Consider the following 15,844-nt stretch of genomic DNA (forward strand, 5'->3'; position numbering starts at 1 on the left):
CCGGATGAGTTACGTTATCTTGATCCGATTTTTTGATGGGTTTGAATTGGGTGATTTGCACGATTGCCATTCAAAGGCACTGGCTCAGCCTCAAATTGTTAATCTTTAATTTTTGGGTTTGGACCCATTGGTCAATTCAACAAAAGGGTCATGACTGAATGGAGCAAGTCGGGCGGGTTGAGCTTGATTTTGCGACGCCTACACACATGGGCAGGACCCAAAATGGGCAGGGGAAAAAAGGGTAAAAGAAAAGAAAAAGATATATAGAGGGAAGGAAGTTGGAATAGTTAGTCAATGCAAAGTTGAGCTGAGTGTTTGGCAGGAAGATGTCTTCGGGCGAAGGAGCTCCGCTTCTTTCCATTTCTACAGATGGAGAAATAGTTTGTGAGACCCAAGCCGCCGCTACGTCTCCCAAACAAGAACAACGCTTAGTATCTCTCGATGTCTTTAGAGGCCTTACCATCGCTGTATGCTTTCTACAATTTACTAATTCCCTTTTTCAGCTCTCTTTGATGATTGATAAATGATGGTTTATTCTTTTTGTTATTTTACTTACTCTAGTCTCCTGTATTCTCTATTTGGTTTGTTTGACAGTTGATGATTTTGGTTGATGATTCTGGAAAGGCTTTCCCCTCCATAAACCACTCTCCCTGGTTTGGAGTGACCCTTGCTGACTTTGTCATGCCATTTTTCCTCTTTATTGTTGGTGTTTCTGCAAGTCTAGTATTCAAGGTACCATTCATCATGCTTTTTTGTTAGGTAACTCTATTGCAGCAGTTATGAGATAATCCATTGTTGATGCAGAAAGTTTCCAGCAAACCACAAGCTACAAAGAAAGTCTTACTGAGGACAGTTAAGCTCTTTATTTTGGGAGTGTTCCTTCAAGGTATGCCATTTTCTGAGAAGAGAGTGAGAGAGGAAAAAGAAGATCTTAACCTTTAAGTGTTATTTGTGAAATGCATTGTTGTCTACATAGGAGAGAAATGACTCTGTTCAACTATGCTTTGCCATCATTTTCTACTTATCAAAAAATAAAAGATAAGAAAGCACACTTGAGTGTGGCCTAGAGTTCAATTAGGTGGGTGAAAACCTTGGAGACTAGGGTTTAGATCGCAGCAAAGCCAAAACCTGTTAGGTGATTCTTCCCATTTGTCCAACCCTTGGTGAACCGTGAATGGACCTGTCCGGTAAAGCTTTGGTGTGTAGAACTACTTGGTGTTTGTGCCGGTGGGAGTCTGGGAGGTTGTAGGTACCCGGTGGAATAGTCCATGTGCACGCAAGCTTGCTCTCACATCACTGTAATAAAACAAGTGCCCTGTTCATTTTAAGCTCATCCTACTTACCGTGTTCAAAAAGTACAGAAGTCTTACTGTCTCAACTGTACTTGCAACCGAGTCAAGCTTGCTCGCAATTCAGGCTCAACATGGCTCTATTATACCGTATCTATAAACAAAAGCCTAGAATTTGGCTCATTACAATTTGTTTACCGTCTATGTTGTTTGCTTAATCAGACCCTCAATGTACAACTCGACGACCAACACAGGCTAACGAAATGCAAAGAATCATTTATTTGAGATCAACATGAGGATCGAATAATCGAACGAGTTTTGAGATTTGAAGGTTGAAGTCATTATTGTGAAAGATTGAAACCAAGCTTGCGTTGTGGTGTTGCTTTGGCATAAACGTTGATGAGTATGCTGATGTGGCTGGAAAATGGTGGAAAAATTTAGTCTAGATGAACTGAACCGTGAACAAGGGTGGTATTGGTGGGTGCACACTGTACAAAAATCAACCATGGTGGACTTATTCAAACTAGGGCCCCTATTTGGATGGCATAAAAATCCATACATTATTTTTATCAAGGCCATATAGTACTGATTATCAGAGAGTTGTTTGTATGTGGAAGTTTTTGCTGACTTCGTCAAAATTAAAGTTTTGATTTATTGCTTTGACAAAACATGAGGAAATTGGAATCTCATCATCCATGCATAACGAATTGATGTGGTATATTCGTATCATAACATATGAACAGTAAGAACTAGCATTCTTATTGAGACTATAACTCATAGGGAAGGAAATCCATTTATGGATGGAATCAAATTTGCAGTATTTGCACACAAAAGTATTCGGTTATTGCAAAAAATTAATATACTTCTAATGTCGAATCAGATCAACTAGGACAGTGCAGAAAGGTAACACCTGGAGAAAAAGGACTCAATTGCTTATCACTTGCATGAACTGAAAATTTGACATCATGAGCTTTGGTTATTTTAGCTAATTAGATATTCTGGAAAAGTAAAAGGCTTCCTTTTGTAAATTTTTCCCTCAACTGCATGTAAACTCACGTATTTACAAGTCATTGAATCCATGATTTCTCATTCTTAGGTGGGTATTTCCACGGCCGGGGCCACCTGAGTTATGGAGTTGATATTGTTAAAATTAGATGGATGGGAGTGTTACAGGTACTTTGCGTGACAATGGCTTGTGTTCCTTAATTGATTATTTCCCGAACTTGTATATTCACAGGCCGTCTTCGACGCCCTTAGGTAGGTCAAAACCTTTATTTCTATCTGTATTTCGAGTTCCTATACATCCTAGCATTACTCTATGTGCTTTTCTGTTGTAGAGGATTTCTATTGGTTATCTCTTTGCTTCAATTCTGGAAATTTGGTTTGCCAATGATTATCCTGTTGATTCAGCTAAGGCATTCGTCAAGAGATACTTCTTTCAAGCGTAAGTATACCTTTTGAGATTTTGGATCATCTGCAGCTGGGTTCATTCATGGTTTATTTTAATCTTTTTGTTGGTTATGCACATGGTTGAAGTGTTTGTTTTCCTTAATCCGTGTCTTCCTTGGTTGAGAATATCAAACATATCTGTTAAGCTTGTGGATGAACTAGTACTCTTCCTATGTTCTTTCTACTTCTGATATAGCAGTCCTTTGACCAGATCAGTCAAATGAAAATCTCCTTTCCTTTCCTCTTTTTTTATTTTTTATTTCCTTAGCATTGTGCTATTGTCTGCTTATTGAAAATAAATGCAGGTTAAGCAGAAATTATTTCGTTTTTAAGTGGATATGTTTTCCTATTGCACATTTTCCTGAGACATGGTCCGATGCATGATGGCCTTTTCAGCTTTTTGCTTGTCCAGATATATGGCTCTATGCAATTGTAAGATTTTCATAGGAATAATGAGATCCCAGATCTGATTAATTACGCCTTTATGCCAATTTGAAAATTGTAAATTTATGAAGAAGAATAAACTTGCCCCAAGGGTTGCTGTAAATGATAATGCTACTTATTTTGAGAAGGTTTTTCTCTTTTTCCTGCTAATATACTTCTCAATGTGCAGGGTGGCTGGAATCTTAATTGGTTTGTCTTACCTGATTTTGTTGTATGGCCTTTATGTCCCAGACTGGTTCTTTCAAACATCGAGTTTTAACATGGAATCACCAGTTTCAGGATATGGTTTGAGTACTCAAACTGTAAGAATCTTCCGGAAGTGCTTCAAGATTTTAGTTTTCTCTGGTTTAATCTATCTGTTGGCTATTAAATACTATTCTTTTTCAGCACCAGACATCTGTTAAATTTTCACTTTACATTCCTTTACTTTAAGTTTCCTAGAAATCTGAGTCTTCAGTAAGTTACGGTGGGGCTATTTTGGCCTCTTGGGTGGTCAGTGTGCTCGGTTTTAGAGAGAGAGTGAAGCTACATTTTAGGGTGACAGATTGAACCACTCATGATCTTACTTGTCGTGATATCCATTTTTAACAGGTTAACTGTGGAGTGAGGGGCAGTCTCGAGCCTCCTTGCAACGCGGTTGGTCTGATTGATAGGCTTCTTCTTGGTGAAAAACACCTTTATCAACGTCCTGTATACAGAAGAACCAAGGTTCTTTATGACCTTAATTGTCATGTGCAAAATCTGATTTTGTGGATATGCACTTTACATCTCTGTTTCATTGTTTTGCTCTTATAATTTTTTGTGGGTAGGAATGTAGTGTCAATTCCCCTGACTATGGACCTCTACCATCAAATGCACCTGGATGGTGCCTTGCTCCGTTTGACCCCGAAGGAATCTTAAGGTAAATATCCTCTTTGCCCTGTATGCACTTTCCCAGCAGATTGCATAGATTTAGTTTTATTAGCTAGAGCTAGTTACACAATTGGAAACAACTTTTCTTGTGACGTGATTTGCTTTTTTGAGGTACTACTTGATGAAGGCCGATTTACCAGTCTCTTTCACTTCATTAAGCGATGTATAAAGTAACATGTCCTTTTGCTGTACCATTTGCTTTACGTAGGGTTAGTGCTTAAATCAACCAAATAATATACAATGGATTATGATTGGAAGTTCCTTTTTCTTTTTCATGTATATCAAATTATATCTAAGCCTCTTTGTCAGATAGCTAATTATGTTCCTTTGTTTTACTTTGATTGCATCCAGCTCATATCTTTTTTTTTTTCCTCGTTGATACTATTCAGTTCTTTGATGGCAGCCATTACGTGCCTTGTGGGCTTGCATTTCGGCCACATTCTTGTGCATGTTAAAGTAAGAAATAGATGATACCCTTTTGAAACATTTGTTAACTATAGAGTTGCTTCTTGTGTTTGTTGTATCCTCTGTCTCATATTTATACATCTTTGCTGTAGGATCACATGCAGAGGGTAATCTTTTGGTCCGTATTTTCCGTCTTTCTAACACTTGCAGGATATGTATTGGAGCTTGCAGGTATGCTGTTTTATGGATAACGGTGGGTTGAATTTTGTTTTCACGACATGTTTGCTTCGTAGTTGACGCTTACAGCGCATTTTTGATGTTCCAGGTGTTCCTCTTTCTAAACCGCTTTATACATTGAGCTATATGTTCATCACGGCTGGAGTATCCGGTTTGCTCTTAATAGTTCTTTATTACATTGTGAGCCTGACTAGATTTTCTGGTTATCTTCTCTTTTTATGAGATTAATCCTTTCGTGATATTAATTTTACGAAAAATGATATGTACCGAAAGAGAAATTTTCTTGTATTGACATTTGGCAGAATGAAAAAGAAGCAAGAGGCCCAAGAGAAGCCACCAGAAATGAGAGTTGATAATATTAACATACTGTTTCAGATACTCCACTTAATGAAACGCGACTGATAGGTTAATGAATGGAATTAAACTGAAGTTCACGACATGAGGGCACTTTTAATTCCCTTTAATGTTACATAATCTTTATAAAAAATCTATACGTGCAAACACCAAGGTTGTCAATATTATTTTCATTGTTGACTATTTGTTGGTAAGTATTTGATAAAAATACGGTAGACTCAAAATGTGCAATCATTATTTGTATATTTTGTCATGATGCATTCAGGTCTAGTGTCCAACTGATAGCAGATTACATTTATATATTCGATAAAGCAATGCATGATCTGCACTTCCAAGTTCAATTAGATGGCTGTCTGGAAGATTCCAAGACAGGGTACCAGATAATGAAATGCAGATTGTGCACAATACTGTTTTCCTGATACCTTTATGTATCTGTCAAATCATATAGAGCCCGTTTGGATTGGCTGAAAAAAAAAGTAGCTTTTAAGCACCAAGTATTGAAAAGCACTTTTAAGGTGCTTGTGCTGATTTTATGAATAAGCAGTTACATGTTTGGATAGAAGTGTTGAAGCTGAAAATAAGCAATTGATGTTTTTGGTAAAAAAAGGGCTGATAAGCACTTTTTCTGTTAAAATGACTGAAATGACCTTAAAGTTGTTAACACAAAAACTAAATTGATTATTGCAAAATTTTAATTTATATCTCAATTCAATTTAAATCCTAAATTGATTATACGTAGTTATTTTTTAACGAAACAAAAATTATTAACTGAAATAACAAATTATAATGAATTTATTTGTGATTTTGGTGTAATATATTAAAAGTTAAATGGCTTCAGTGAAATTGACCCCTTGGACTTCTAATACCGAAGGTAGAGGTTAACTACTTGTTCATTGTTTTTTCCAGTTAAATGAGGCAATCAAGTAGATATCCCTCTAAGAAAAAAGTTTCAATGACGAAGAAATAAAACGAAGAATGCTTCAGTTTTTATCAATGGAGAAGATGGCACAAGTTACGGTCAATGAATGAATAAGAATGACATAATAAAAGAAGAAAGAAGAAAGGAGGGTGGAGTAAGAGCTTTGGACTACCAGCAGATATTTTGGAAGTTATAAGAAAATATAAGGGATAAAAAATTAATATACTTGGTCAAAGCTAAATAGCTTCTAAGTTAAAAAGCAATAAGTTGGGTAACTCCAACTTATGACTTTTAGCTTATTTTCAGCACTTCTTAACTTATTTTAAGCTCTTATTCAACATTGCCAAACACTAAAAAAAGCTAAAAAGAGCTTAAAAGCAGGTTTGACCAACTTAAAATTCAACACCCTCCTACTGATTGCATTCCTGACACTGACTTGTGGCTTTTGAAGAGAAACATCTTGATTTTGAAATAGAAACTTTTTACTTCTCATACAGTATTTGTATTGCGATTTTTTTGGTTCTGTTACAACACTTTCTTGTAAACTATCAAATAGGAAAGGTATTCGCTTAATCTTTTATATCATTAGAGGAAAAGGATGGTATTACTGATCTAGGGCATGGAATTAATGTGCCTGGTGCAGGTTGATGTCAAATGTTTTCAGAAGCCAATGATACTATTTCAGTGGATGGGAATGAATGCTCTCATCCTCTATGCTTTGGCTGCTTGTGACCTCTTTCCTGCGGCACTGCAAGGTTTCTATTGGTATTCACCTGAAAACAACTTGGTAATCATCTTCTTTCCATCAAATGTTCGTTCCTCTAGCAAACTTACTCATTTCCGAGGAGCTATTTCAGATAATTTTAAGGCTCTGTTCCACAAACCTTCTTTCGGCAGGCAGTGTTTGTGGAAGATCATTAGAGTGAGGTGTGACAGAGAGAAAAAAAAAAACATTAAGAGTGAGAGAGAGAGAGAAGGGAGACTCGGGATGGACGATATCCCTGTAAATGAGATCAGGATTTAGAATTTAGCCTTGTATAATCGAGACTTTAATTTAACCTACCATTCGACATATTACATGCAAGACAGGCATCAGAAAACAGTGAGCTGGTTGAGTTAAGCATACCTATGAGACATGGCAAGATACTCAAAGTAGCTCATATCAACTAGAGTGTAGAGGACATTAAAGATATATCTGTTTTTGTATCCTGATGGATAAATTAGTAGTATGTATTTGGAGGATTCTCAGTAAAATGTTTTGGATTCTGGCGGAAGGAGGTTGGGTGGGAGTGGGGGGTGGGCTGGGGGCGGGGGGAGGTTTCATTTGAAACTGGGACCTGTTTACCAGTTGAACTAATCTGACTACCCTTCAAGTATCTGCACCTCTGCTCTCTCTCTATCTGTTATGGCTTTTCTTCAGCCATCAGGTAGCGTGGTGATATTTTATGGCGTCATTCACTTAATAACTTTCATTTTTGTATATTATCCTCTAGTCGCTTTATGTTTAATTTTTTCGTGTTAACAATAGTCTTTGTGTCTTTTGTGTAAGAGAAAGCATCAAATAGCATTGTTTTCTAGCACATCCGTTGCTTCATTTAGGTTTCCAAGTTTGTTTAATGCATACTCTTAGGTGCTATTGGAGATGTACAGATAGTATCTGCATCAAAAAGATGCTTCTCGTCAAATCTAAACTTACAAATAAAATGGAATGTAGGTTGACGTCACAGAAAGATTCCTTCAAGCAGCATTTAATTCAAAGAAGTGGGGTACCTTGGTATTTGTGATGCTTGAGATATTGTTTTGGGGTTTGGTTGCTGGATTCCTTCATGCAAAAAAGGTTTATGTAAAGCTATGAAGTTGCTGATGTGAATGCTTTTGCACTGTGTGGTGCCACTCTCTTGATCATGCCCGGATGTCTCAAAGGCGGCATGCATTCAGTGAGTCCTTCAGCAGCAACTCTAGAAGATAACTGATATTCTCATAGCGCTGTACTTTATTGTCCTCATGGCATGTATATATCTGCGGATAATAGTACGTAGTAGATTATGAACAGTTTTCAGCTTTCTCCTTGTGTAGTTGTGGCATTAAAACTTGCTTCTGGGATATCTACTAAGTCCTGTCACAAATGACAGCACGTTCTAAACTTGTAGCATCCTATTTATAATTCTCTTCGTTGATCTTCCTTGGTGGTAAATCTACACTTGCAATTTTGGGCAGAAATAACTGGCAGCAGTGACAATGGGGGAATAAGTTACCTATAAATGAAATATTGTCGGAAGCACCTCATAAAGGTGACACGATGGCGAAAGTAGTGTCCGAACTTATACTATATAAGTCATCGCACAGGCCGAACATGTTTATTCACTTTAATTAGCTTGTCTTTAAGGTTTGTATTTTATAAATAATTTTTAAAATTTTGTCATAGTCATGGCAATAAAAGTTGTTCATCAATATGAAAAAGAAAATTAGTAAGAAGGTGGGGGAAAATTAATATTTAGATTTTAGATTTTTTTCTTTTAAATTGCTTAATATCTTATATGTATACCGATAAGTTGATATCCATCTCAATCAATTAACTGTTCAGATTCAAACATAAGAACCATTGTTGTATATATTGGATTTTTTAAAAGCAAAACTAATAAAATATTTTTATTAAATTAATTAAAAAATATGAGGAAATAAATGTGCCGGATAATTAAAATTGAAGTGCATACGTCTATGTAATAAATATTATATGACATATTAGAAATGTAATATGTTATATCGTAAATCACCAAATTTTAATTCCGAAATAAAAATATAAAATAATACACTTTATAAATGTAAAGAAACAATAATCAGAGAATGCAAAGGAGAGTAAGATAAGTAAAGTATTCACAAAGAAGGAAAACGGGTTTTCCTTCAATCTTAATACTTTAAACGTGAAAAGAGGACGAACAATAGCAATGCAAATTTGTACCAAAAGTTATATAAGGTGTACACTTTAACCAACTACTTTCTTATTCGACATTTGTCATAGTCTCTCTTGAATAGACTATTTTCAAGAATATTTATTAGAAAGGGCTAATTTTATTTTGGTTTTATAAATGAACAAGTAATTTGGACACACACATATTATATTTTTCAAGAACGCGAAAAGTCAAGAGTGAACAAGTAAAAGTGCACGGAGGAAATAAATGTGTCGGAGAATTAAAATTGAAGTACATACATGTATACATGAGAAGAGAATACATATTCAGTACTATGACATATGTCCACGTGGGATAAAGAAGTAATTGATTAAAGTGTACAATTTATGTAACTTTTGGTACAAGTATTCATTTTTGTGTTAAAGTGTACAATTTGTAATGCTTATGGAACAAATTTTTGTATACATGAGAAGAGAATACATATTCAGTACTATGACATATGTCCACGTGGGATAAAGAAGTAAAATTGAAGTGCATACGTTTATGGAATAAATATTAAGTATTATGACATATTAGAAATGTCCACGTGAGATAGGAAAATAGTTTGGTAAAGTGTACAAGTTATATAGCTTATGGTATAAGCATTCATTGCAGATACAATCTATGAAGCTTTTGGTACAGTTGTTTAAAGCTGTGTTCATCCCTTTAAAATTGAAGTGCATATATGTATACATGAGAAGAAAATAAATATTCAGCAAGAACGTGAAAAGTCAAAAGTGAACAAGTAAAAGTGCACGGAGGAAATAAATATGTGTCGGAGAATTAAAATTGAAGTGCATGCGTGTATACATGAGAAGAAAATAAATATTCAGTACTATGACATACATCCACGTGGGATTTACTAATTCTTAAAGAACGTGAAAAGTCAAAAGTGAACAAGTAAAAGTGCACGGAGGAAATAAATTTGTGTAAGAGAATTAAATTGAACTGCATATGCCTATACATGAGAAGAGAATAAATACTCGGCAAGAACGTGAAAAGTCAAAAGTGAACAAGTAAAAATACACGGAGGAAATAAATGTGCCGGAGAATTTAAATTGAAGTGCATACTTTTATACTTGAGAAATGAATAAATATTAAGTATTATGACATATTAGAAATGTCCACGTGAGATAGGAAAATAGCTGGGTAAAGTGTACAAGTTATATAGCTTATGGTATAAGCATTCATTGCGGGTACAATCTGTGAAGCTTTTGGTACTGCTGTTTAAAGTTGTGTTTGTCCCTTTAAGGGGCTTATATATAATAGAAAAATGTAAAAAGCTAAAAGTGAACAAGTAAAAGTGCATGGAGGAAATAAATTTGTGTAGGCGAATTAAAATTGAACTGCATATGTCTATACATGAGAAGAGAATAAATATTCGGCTAGAACATGAAAAGTTAAAAGTGAACAAGTAAAAGTGCAAGGAGGAAATAAATATGTCGGAGAATTAAATTTGAAGTGCATACGTCTATACATGAGAAGGGAATAAATATTAAGTATTATGACATATGTCTACATGGGATATAAAATAATTGAATAAAGTGTACAAGTTATATAGCTTTTGGTACTTTTTCTATAAGAATGTAAAAAGCCAAAAGTGAACAAGTAAAAGTGCATGGAGGAAATAAATTTGTGTATGAGAATTAAAATTGAACTTCATATGTCTATACATGAGAAGAGAATAAATATTCAGCTAGAACATGAAAAGTCAAAAGTGAACAAGTAAAAGTGCACGAAGGAAATAAATATGACAGAGGATTAAATTTGAAATGCATATGTCTATACATGAGAAGGAAATAAATATTAAGTATTATGACATATGTCTACGTAGGATATAAAAATAGTTGAATAAAATGTACAAGTTATATAACTTTTAGTATAAATATTCACTGCGGATATAATTTGAAAAGCGGTGGATATAAGGAGGGGCTGTTGTGTTCGTCCCTCCTTGTCACTTATTATATATAGAAATATTCACAAGTATTATTGGTGTCCGAAATCCCTTAATGCGAGACAAATTAAATTAACCATCGTAAGTATATGATCACAAGGCATGCAGTTATATCAAGACTGGCTTGCTTCTGTTACAAGAGATTCAGAAATCGACGTTGAGATCACGGACAGGGGTGGCTTCAGTGGCGGAGCCAGAATTTTATTAAGGAGTGTCAAAATATAAAAAAGTAAATCCATGAATAAGTCAAGAGGTGTCAATATGTAATATGTATACATAAAAAATATTTTTACCTCACTACACAGTGCAATTTTCTGAGGAAGGGGTGTCAACCGACACCCCTTAAGCACATGTGGCCCCACCACTGGGTTGCTCAACAATATTTGTGACCTAAAGCAAAATTTTGATGGGAGACCTTTATCTTTTTACTATTTTATATATTTTTATTTGACGCATATTTTCCTAATTTTTTAAGATTTGAAGGTTGATAATTTGATAGCAAAATAATTTCTCGACTTCAAATGCTTGCTAAAATACTTGAAAATATGAAAGTACAAAAAAAAAAAAAAATCAATGTACTTTGTTCTTGATCGTTCTATTTTTGTTTTTGACATAAGGAGTAAAAAATTCACACGGCTTTCTCTTCTTGTTTTTGCATAGCATAGAAAGACTGAAAAATATGTGATACAATTTTTATTATGGTAAAAAAGCAGAAAGGTGACTAAAGTAAAAATGTAAGTCACTTGTCAGAATAGTACAAAACAGAAATGCATTTTCACAAGACAACATCTCTAAAAACTATTTTGTTTTACCCAGAAGACTATTTATGTAATATAAAATAATACTCAAACATTGGAATCATAATTAAAACATAATATTCTTCTAAAAATATTATAATTCTTCATTTAAAATGCTTGTTTTTTAAGAAAAAAAAAATCAATCCAATAAAAAGTGAGGCCTTTCATGATTGGGGGGCCGAAGGCAAAACCTTGGTTGCCTTATGGTTAAGCCGACCCTGATCATGGAATAGCTGGCCAGCCGGCTACAGCTTGTAGATTCGATTTAATATATGGGCAGATAAAAGAGAGAGAAGGAAGTCACCTTGCGTCCGGAGCTAATGAGGGAGAAAACTGAAGGACACGATCAATACAAGGCAGAAATGTCTACAACTAGTCATTAAATATATAATGCCTTATTACTGAAACTACATCCTAAGAAAACAATTTTTTTCCAGTAAAGCAAGACAGAATGAAATAAAAGTAAAAGGCTGGCTAGAATATATATACTCATGCTTGTTTCGTTTACATTTCACTTCATCTGGAGTACGTACTTTTCATATAGTTAGCTAGTCCGTCCTTCATTAGATCATCATTTCATATAACACATGTATAATTGGATGCACGTGGATCAGACAAATTTACGGTGCTTGCAATGCAATATGCATAAATATTCCACGTACGCTAGCTTTATTATTACGTATATTTATTGTTGACCTTGCTTTTCCCTTTCCTTGCACGAGATTAATTGAATTGGCCGCTCATTGAATCAATGTTTTGACGCCTCATTTGTTGGTAAAACTGAAGGATGAACTGCTCTGCCTTGGCATCGATCATGTCGTCAGCGCCAATGGCATCGAAGACCTGGTCAGGATCCTCCTCTTCCTCCTCCTCATCGAGTTCTTGGAGATTATTTGCGGAAGCATACTGGCTCATGGTGCCGGATGAGGCTGCAGGGACATCCACATCCAGTGATTTGAGATCGTTTGCTGAAGCGTACTGGCTCATGGTGTCATCCAGCGCTTTGAGATCGTTCGCGGAAGCGTACTGGCTCATTGTTCCGCTAGACGAAGACAAAGCTGAGGGTGAAGATATTGACGTGGCACAGTATGCGGGTGATGTATTAATATTGTTGTCCTGGAGATGCAAAGGGCGCATAGAGCCCACCAGCTTCTTCCAATCTCCCTGCTGGGTGGACACAGCTACCTGAGCAGCTTTCTGCTTCCCTTTATTACGATGGCGCAACACGAACATTGCAGCTTTGAAGAAGCCGAAAACACCTGGCGGCTTCTTCTTCTTCTTATTCATCATGTCATGATCGCCAATGTCATTTCTTAAGGGGGCTTTGCTGTTGTCCTTGATGGTGATTACACCTTCTGTCATTCTTCCCTTTAAATGAGGCTAAAGCTCAATTCAAATATTTGCCTTGGCCCTACCCTGCAAAATGCAGGGTGAGTTATGGAAAAAGATTTTGGGTACAACTACAACTGTTCTTATGCTATATATAGGCTACTATTTCTATAGCCTTGCTGTTTTCTTGGACACTTACGGTACAATTTAAGCTTGCAGGTACAGAAGTCAACATTTGTCATTAAAATGACCACAATAAATATTTCTTAAATCATACATTTATTCAAATTAACTAAATATACGCATAATTAGGGCAAAATAGTCAGAGAGACAACCAACGGCTTCCATTGTCTACTATAGCGGAGCTTTCTCCTCGCCACCGCACAACAATTGAAGGTTTTGTTTCTAAGCTAGGATAGCTACTCTTCTTTTAAGGCCTTGGGTGGTCTTTTTTTCCTTAAAATCTAACTTATATATGGATAGTGTGAATTGAAACGACACGTACTGTATGAGAGACTCATACCAGTATCACTTATAAGCTATAGACCTTAGTTAAGACCTCGGATATTTGGCCAAATTTAGATCCTGCAAAAATTCAGTCCCACCAAGAGCCATATAGAGGTCCATTTCCCTTTTTTAAATGGACCTAAAAAAGGAAAATAGGATCATATAAATTGGACTTAAACATCTCATCTTACCCTTAATCATAAATTTTTAGTCACACAAATGTTATGATGTGATTTATACAAGAAGTTTCAAAAGTTTTAGTCACATGTACAAATGTTATGGCATGTTTAAGATTACATGTTTCTAATTCTTCATTTCTTTCTAACGTATTAGAAAAGATAATCTAGCACCAATCTAGACAAAGTTGTCAATGAGTTGGAAAAACGAAAAATTAAACCACCTCATGAGTCCAAACTAAAATTGGAGGTATATCCCTCCCCAATATCATTCACCTTACTCATCACGTTCTCACAAGCATTTGATTATTAATCGGTGCATGCTCGTTTAATCCTTCAAGCAGGAAAAATATGGTTCAAAGGATGGCACTTCAGTTAAAAACTAGATATGCCTTTGTTTTCCACTTCCTGTTAATCAGTAGTAGCTGGTAAAGCATGCATGGAACCTTTGATCTCCGTCTGCTTCCTAAATATATTAGTAATAAAAGCCTCTGCCAGTGCCATACCCATGAATATGCACACATATATCAAGATGCATCGCCCTGCGTATTGATATGAAGGCATTCCTGACTTCAATAAGCAAATTTGGTTTTCCAAATAACAACTCGAATCATGCATCCCCCTTCCTTTTCTCTTCTTTGGTCTCAAAAAAGAAATTCCCTAAATAAAGCTTGCTCTCTTTTCATAAGTTAGATCCACACTTCGGCAACATTTTTACTGTAGTCAATTCCAGATTTTATAAACTGGGAGGAGATGATACATCTTAAGCTCACCGAGGACATGACCCATCTTAAGCTCATCGAGGACATGACCCTTGATAGGAGAGTGTGTAGCTCTAGAATTAGCATAAAGATAGCAGGTAGTCAGGCGTTCTTCCCCGGTGTATTATTCTTGTATTTTCACATTCTTAGATTCCTATTACTACTTGTTGGTTCTTTAGCCTCATTTGTTTTACTCTTAGTTTTCTAGACTATTACCTTGATGTTTATGCTTGTTGCTACTACTTATTGCCTTCCTTTTTCACCTTTCTTTGAGCTAAGGGTCTTCCAGAAATAGCCTCTCTACCTTCTCAAGGTAGGAGTAAGGCCTGAATACACTCTAGGTGGTTGTTGTTTATAAACTGGGAGGAGACTTACAACTGTTCCTTCTGTTGACTGGAAACACTTGCACGTTTACAAAACCAATTGACCCCAATCTATCGACAAATGTATCACCATTCTGAAAACAACTCAGAGCAAAGTTACAAAGAAAAGGAATACAATCGGAGAGCTACAGCACCCGAAAAGTATCTGTTGTCCAACAGAAAATTAAAAGTTGGCGATGAGACCTGATCATTTCCAGCTTAAGGACAACTATTCAAAGCAGCTTCAAACTAGAGAGAGAACTTCAACAAGCAGCAGCCGCATACAACTTAGTCACCACATTATATGTTGAAATTGTCCCTACTCTTCTAAGCAACATAATTTCCGTGCATTCTTCGAATGATAATCAACAGAATGGCAATTTTGAAAGAAAATTTGGACAGCTCTGATGCAATATAAGCTGAGACCCATAGTTATCACCAAAAAAGAGAAGTTCTAAGCTAGACCCCTCGGACAAATATTGCCAGCTAACTTGTGGCTATTATAACTTGGCAGTCAATTGACATGGGAAATATCACTGCAAAGGTTATTTGAGATGTTCTCTGTCTACACAACTGAATAACAAAGCTGTATCCCGTGTCAAACTAGACCAAACAGTAGAGAGGTAAAGAGTTTCAAATGAACAAGAATATGAGAGAAATCGTGCAGGAAAACATTGCGTGCACACAAGTATCAAAACAACAGCAGCACTCCAAATGACATGCCGGAAAAGTATTGTTTATCTTTTTGTCCAAGCTCAAGACAGCTTTCATCCCCTTTTATTCGCCAAAGACGAAACAATCTAACTTGAAAGCGGCTATGAAGATCCCATATGCATTTTTTGACAGTCAAGGACCAACTATGCCAGCAGGTCATTATGTTGCTTGTTTGCACTTCCTCCATTTTTCAATAAAAGGGCAGAAGTTCTTACGTTTATCCATATCCAAGACAGAAAGTTTGCTCACGTGACTACAAGTATTCATCAATTCCAAGCAAACCGATG

General features: G+C 35.8%; 2 protein-coding genes across 2 annotated transcripts; one reads left to right on the forward strand and one right to left on the reverse strand.

Moving 5' to 3' along the window:
- LOC132608736 (uncharacterized) lies at nt 1–8,152 on the forward strand. The gene is made up of 13 exons (XM_060322473.1): nt 1–467; nt 595–732; nt 805–886; nt 2,386–2,462; nt 2,627–2,733; nt 3,352–3,484; nt 3,774–3,890; nt 3,992–4,083; nt 4,484–4,550; nt 4,652–4,730; nt 4,825–4,916; nt 6,653–6,796; nt 7,724–8,152. The coding sequence occupies exons 1-13, from the start codon at nt 327–329 to the stop codon at nt 7,862–7,864; spliced, it is 1,410 nt and encodes a 469-aa protein (XP_060178456.1). The 5' UTR covers nt 1–326; the 3' UTR covers nt 7,865–8,152.
- Nucleotides 8,153–12,160: 4,008 nt separating this feature from the next.
- Nucleotides 12,161–13,168, reverse strand: LOC132608815 (uncharacterized). The gene has a single exon (XM_060322563.1). It carries the CDS (start codon nt 13,068–13,070, stop codon nt 12,432–12,434), a length of 639 nt encoding a protein of 212 aa, XP_060178546.1. The 5' UTR covers nt 13,071–13,168; the 3' UTR covers nt 12,161–12,431.
- Nucleotides 13,169–15,844: the final 2,676 nt, after the last annotated feature.

This window comes from Lycium barbarum, chromosome 1 (genome assembly GCF_019175385.1).
Source record: "Lycium barbarum isolate Lr01 chromosome 1, ASM1917538v2, whole genome shotgun sequence".
Lineage (NCBI taxonomy): Eukaryota > Viridiplantae > Streptophyta > Magnoliopsida > Solanales > Solanaceae > Lycium > Lycium barbarum.